At 46.9% G+C, this 5,017-nt stretch overlaps 1 protein-coding gene across 1 annotated transcript; it reads left to right on the top strand.

Moving 5' to 3' along the window:
• Positions 1-1,526: 1,526 nt before the first annotated feature.
• LOC125956310 (RNA-binding protein 45-like) lies at positions 1,527-3,964 on the top strand. The gene is made up of 4 exons (XM_049688049.1): positions 1,527-2,024; positions 2,085-2,575; positions 2,645-3,122; positions 3,365-3,964. Exons 1-3 carry the CDS (start codon positions 1,735-1,737, stop codon positions 3,109-3,111), a joined length of 1,248 nt encoding a protein of 415 aa, XP_049544006.1. The 5' UTR covers positions 1,527-1,734; the 3' UTR covers positions 3,112-3,122; positions 3,365-3,964.
• The last annotated feature ends 1,053 nt before the right edge of the window (positions 3,965-5,017 follow it).

The raw sequence follows: 5,017 nt of genomic DNA, 5'->3' as shown, positions 1-5,017 counted from the left end.
GTCGCTTCATCCAGTTCTACAGCCGGCACCAGGCCTCCGATAGCTTGCACCAGACGTGCCAGAGGCGCAAGTCATGGGGTTCAGTACCGTCACAACTAGCACCGTCGGAGCACGATCAATCGTACGTTCTTACGGCGATACTCGCGATATCCCTCGCATCAGCCTTACCCCCAGCGCAAAGATGACGACTACTAGCGAACAGTCGACGGTTCCGGACCTGAACTCACCGCCGTTCTCGCGGCTGTTCGTGCTGTGCGGTAAGCAGATCACGGTCAGTGCCCTCGAGCAGTTCTTCAGCCCGTACGGCACGGTGGAGCAGTGCCACATCGTCCACGACCAGCTGACCGGCCAATCGAAGGGGATCGGGTTCGTAAAGTTCCAGAAAACCTCCCAAGCGGCCCGGGCACTCAAGGAAGCCGACGGGAAACACATCGATCCGGAACCGAAACCCATTAAGGTGGAGATCGCCTCTAGGTAAGCTTCGAGACCCTCGTAGTGGTCAGAAGTCGATCATTAAAAAATGGTTTCTATCCAAACATTACCCCAGCACCGTCGAGTCGAAGCCACTGGACTGTCTGCGGCTGAAGGTGAAATGTCCGGCCGAGCTGGACAGTGATGGGGTGAAGGCGGAGTTCAACAAGATCTCGGCCGTCAACAGTGTGCAGCTGGTGCCGGACAAGAAGGCACCCGGGAACAATGTGGCCTATCTGACGTTCGAGTCGTTTCTCGATGCGGCACTCGCGTACGAGACGGCCAAACCGGACCACCGGGCAAAGTTTGCGAAGATTAAACCGCGCAAGGTGAGTCTCGATTCGCAGCCACAGGATGCGAAGAGTTTCTTCCGGCCCTTCACCCGTCGCCGCTCGTCCGCTATGATACCGCCCACGAAGCTGACCGTGCTGTGCAGTTCGACGCTGACGCAGAACCAAATCTGGCGTCTGTTCGATATCATCCCGGGTCTGATGAACTGCTCCGTATCGCATGATGGTGGGTCGGTCGGTATCGCCACCGTTTCGTACAATAATGCCCAATCGGCCAAGTACGCCCGGGAGAAGCTGCACAAGTTTGAGTATCCGATGGGGGAGAAGATTATCGTGAAGGATGCCATCGATGATGTTAAGTGATATCGGCTGATATCAAGTGATTTCAAGTGTACAACAATAAAACGATTGAAACCAACTCTCGTTGTAGCTATTAGAACAGCAATTGCTTTGCTTGTGATATGGTGATACGCTTACTTTTATTTAATCTCCTTAATCTTTAATTTGTTCCTTAGGTAAGACCTTCCATAAGATATTCTTCATATTTCCCCCCCCCTTCCATATTAAAAAAAGGCTCTGTACTGCCAAAGGACCTCGTCCTGTTGCTCCTAAAATAAGCCATTTTCATATCACGAAAACCACGTATTTCGGATTCGAAAACAACAGCAGAAAAGTAGCTTTTCCTCCCTTCTTCGTCATAACACATGCGCTGTCAGTCGAACGTCAACTTTATCCTTAAAAAGGACATCCGGAAAGGACGTTCTTTTGTTTTGAACAGCAAAACAGCATAAAAGTCGTGTAAAATGTGTTAAATATCTCTTTGAATGGCTGTTTTCTGTTAAAATATTACCTACAGAAGCTAAAGTTCACTTGCATTTTGTGATATTCATTCCGGAATCCACGGAAAACGACCGGGAAGCTCCGGAAATTTGGGGTGGTTTATTGATTTTCTGTTTCAGCTGGCGGTGCAAAAATGACCGATAACGGTGGCGGTCGTACGAAAGAAATCTGCGAAGAGCCACCGATGTCCCGGTTGTTCATTATCTGCGGCAAACACATTACGAAGGATCAGCTCATCAAACACTTTGAATCGGACGGTACGATCGAAGAGTGTGTTGTGATAACGGATCGTAGAACCGGTCGGGGTAAGGGAGTTGCTTATGTAAAGTTCACCAAAACATCCTCCGCTGCTCGAGGACTACGCAAGAATGCCACCATCATCGACGGTGATACACGTCCCATCAAGGTGATGATATCGGCGAGGTAAGGAAAGAGGATGGCGAGAGAAGAGATGTTTTCTAATCAATCTGTTTCGCTCTGTAGCTACAATCGCGATAAGAACAGCAGCACGGTACTGGATGTGAATGAGAACCACTTTCTGCGACTGTTTGCCATTGTGCCAAGTAGCCGGACGGAGGACCAGCTGCGGGAAGAGTTCAGTCCGTACGGAACCGTGACCCAGGTGCGGCTCGTACCGGATAAGAAGAACGACAAACAGTGTGCGGCGTACATCAAGTTCGCTTCCTTCCTCGAGACGGCCACGGCTATCGAAGGCTGCAATCCCCAGTATAAGGCCAAGTTTTGCATTCCAAGAAGCAATGTGCAACAAGAACGGGATAATGGGAAACCTGGTGGACATGAGGTTGGGGAACAGGTGAATCGGAAGCGTTCACATTCCCCAGAGCGAACTGTAGCGAGGGGAGGTGGTGACTCGAAGCTGGTTGTGATATGCAGCAACCAGCTGAATCAGGATCGTATCTGGCGTCTGTTCGATATCTGTCCCGGGATGAAGTACTGTACCATCATGTCTGCCAGTAGGTTCCTTCGCGTTGTATCGAAACATTCCTTCGTTAGCATAAAGTGGCCTCTCTGTTCGGTTGCAGATGAACTCAATCTAACAGCTACCGTTGTGTACTCGTCACGTGAAGAGGCACAGAGAGCAATGGAGAAGATTCACGGGCTAGAATATCCACTCGGTGAGCGTATGATTGTCCGGTTCGAGGAGGAGTTTAAGGAGGAAATTATCGCCAAAGATGCACTCGCACAGCTTGGTCCACCGAAGCCACTCGTATCGGAGCTAGTGGCGTGTGTGAAGAAAGCGTTCTTCATCTGCATGCCAGAAGCGATCTCGGTGAAGCTGCTAACCGACGCGTTCTGTCGCTTTGGTGATCTCATTAAGGTGTATCTAGTGCCCGGTAAGCGGCATGGTTATGCTGAGTTTGCCAGTGATGTCGCCGCCCATCGTGCCATCCAGCAGCTTCATGGTATGCATCTCGGTGACTGCTGGTTGAAGGTGCTCGAGTGTGCCGAGTACGCTGGTGAGCATAAGCGCAACAAGGTGGAACACTAGGGTTCAAGGTGGTAAGTTCTTTACAGCCTGCATTCGTTACAGCATCTACCTTTGTTTCTTGAGTTTTTGACGGCCAGCAGAAACTCAATCGGAGTGTTGCTGGTGTTTTCTGTTCGTATTTCGTTGCATTTCAGCAGCTGGTCGACAACTAGTGATGACCATGTGGTGGTCATGGTAGAGATTTCTGTAGCTCGCATCCGTAGCAGAGCGATGCGATGTGTACAGCACTAATGGTTAACACATTCCATTCCAGGCTCTCCAAAGCACACCAGAAAGCAGGGAAATCCTTTATTGAACACGAATGAACTTCGAAAGGAATAAGAGAATTGTGAATCACGCCTTGGACTGTAGAACTCGTACGATGATGGAAATGACGCGCTCTAGTCCCTATTTCAATTAGCTATTTCAATTAGCTCAAAAGCAGTTACATACATAATTTTACCACGAAAAACCATTCAAAGTGTAACCAAATTCACTCCGTACGAGCGTAGGCTGCGAAAAAATTCAAATGAATTCAAATTCTTCGAAATGAATCCGAATCCGAAGTGCTTGTGACGTGATAAAGCGATCACGAGACTGCAAGTCTCAAAGGAGAAACGCATCCGCCGATGTGAAGGAAAAGGAATAGAAATCATTGTGCACTTAATACGATTTTAGCAATCAATACCAATTAACGGAAACAAGAGAAACGAATTCGTAGGAATGACAACGAATCTCAGTTGTGAGTTACATCCGAAAGTGTATTACTTGGAAATAAAAATGTTTTTGGAATTAGAACTAGACATTAGAACGATAGAAACTCTACTAGTGAAGACATTCAATGCCTTTAGCGACACTTCCACACTGGAAACAAACACACACATACACCAAATGATGATTATCTCAGAAAAAGATTCTTTGCGTATCCTGACCGATACCCGGGGTTGTAGTTGAATTTTTAATTAATAAACCTCGTTCTCGAAGTTCAAAATTACCGTGGAGGGACCTTTTCATTCTACTTTTTTTTATTAGGGATGTTTTTACAATCAATTACTGTTAAAGGTTAAAATGATAGTTCTATAACTACACCTTACTATTACGTACGAGACTCGTGTGAATCGTGCGGCCGCCAGTGATCAACTGAACATACCGGTTGGATGGCACACTGAGGCTGTCCATTCAGCGTACAAGCGCGGCGTATTGCGCATGATCTCGATGCCATTTTCCATGCCAGCGATAAGAAAAGAATCAAACTTTTGTTATACATCTTTATAAAACAGAAACACAACCACAGACCGCATCCAAATGTTTTCTCTAATGGTTTTCTTTCTTAAATTAATAGAGACTTTCTACAAAATCCCATTGTTGAAGGTTGTTGAAAGGTTATATTTTTTATGATGCTGCATAGCATATGTTCGAAGATAACGATACACGTTCTATTACACAACGGTTTGACGACAGAGAGAAATGGGATGTGACCCGCTAGTGACCTTACTGCTACATCCTACTGCCAGCAATAGTGGCACAACGCTAACAAGAAGCTAGACGACTAGTGAGAACACTGATACGGGATAGCTTTCAATCTTTCGCCTTGATAATGTGGCAAACACAATTGTACCTTTGCTTGCCAAACCCTATCGCACAAACGGTCATTTTAGTTTAAATTTTCGGTTTAAAAATGAGAGCTCCATCGAAGCCAGATGTTCTGGACTTAGAGTGAGCCCTTTAGGATTGCTTTCTGCTTGCAGCAAATTGGTTATAAGTACATGGACTCGCTTAGATATGGTCTCTACTCTCATCCGGTGGATGCTTACAGAAACAATCAGGTGGGCATGTTAGAGGTACTGGCTCTGTGGGACAGTAGCTACACCGCTGATGATGATGCGGATGATGGTACTCGTCGCTGAAAAGAGTCAACAGATATTAA

The sequence above is a fragment of the Anopheles darlingi genome, chromosome 3, assembly GCF_943734745.1.
Source record: "Anopheles darlingi chromosome 3, idAnoDarlMG_H_01, whole genome shotgun sequence".
Lineage (NCBI taxonomy): Eukaryota > Metazoa > Arthropoda > Insecta > Diptera > Culicidae > Anopheles > Anopheles darlingi.
This window is presented reverse-complemented; position numbering and strand designations above follow the sequence as displayed.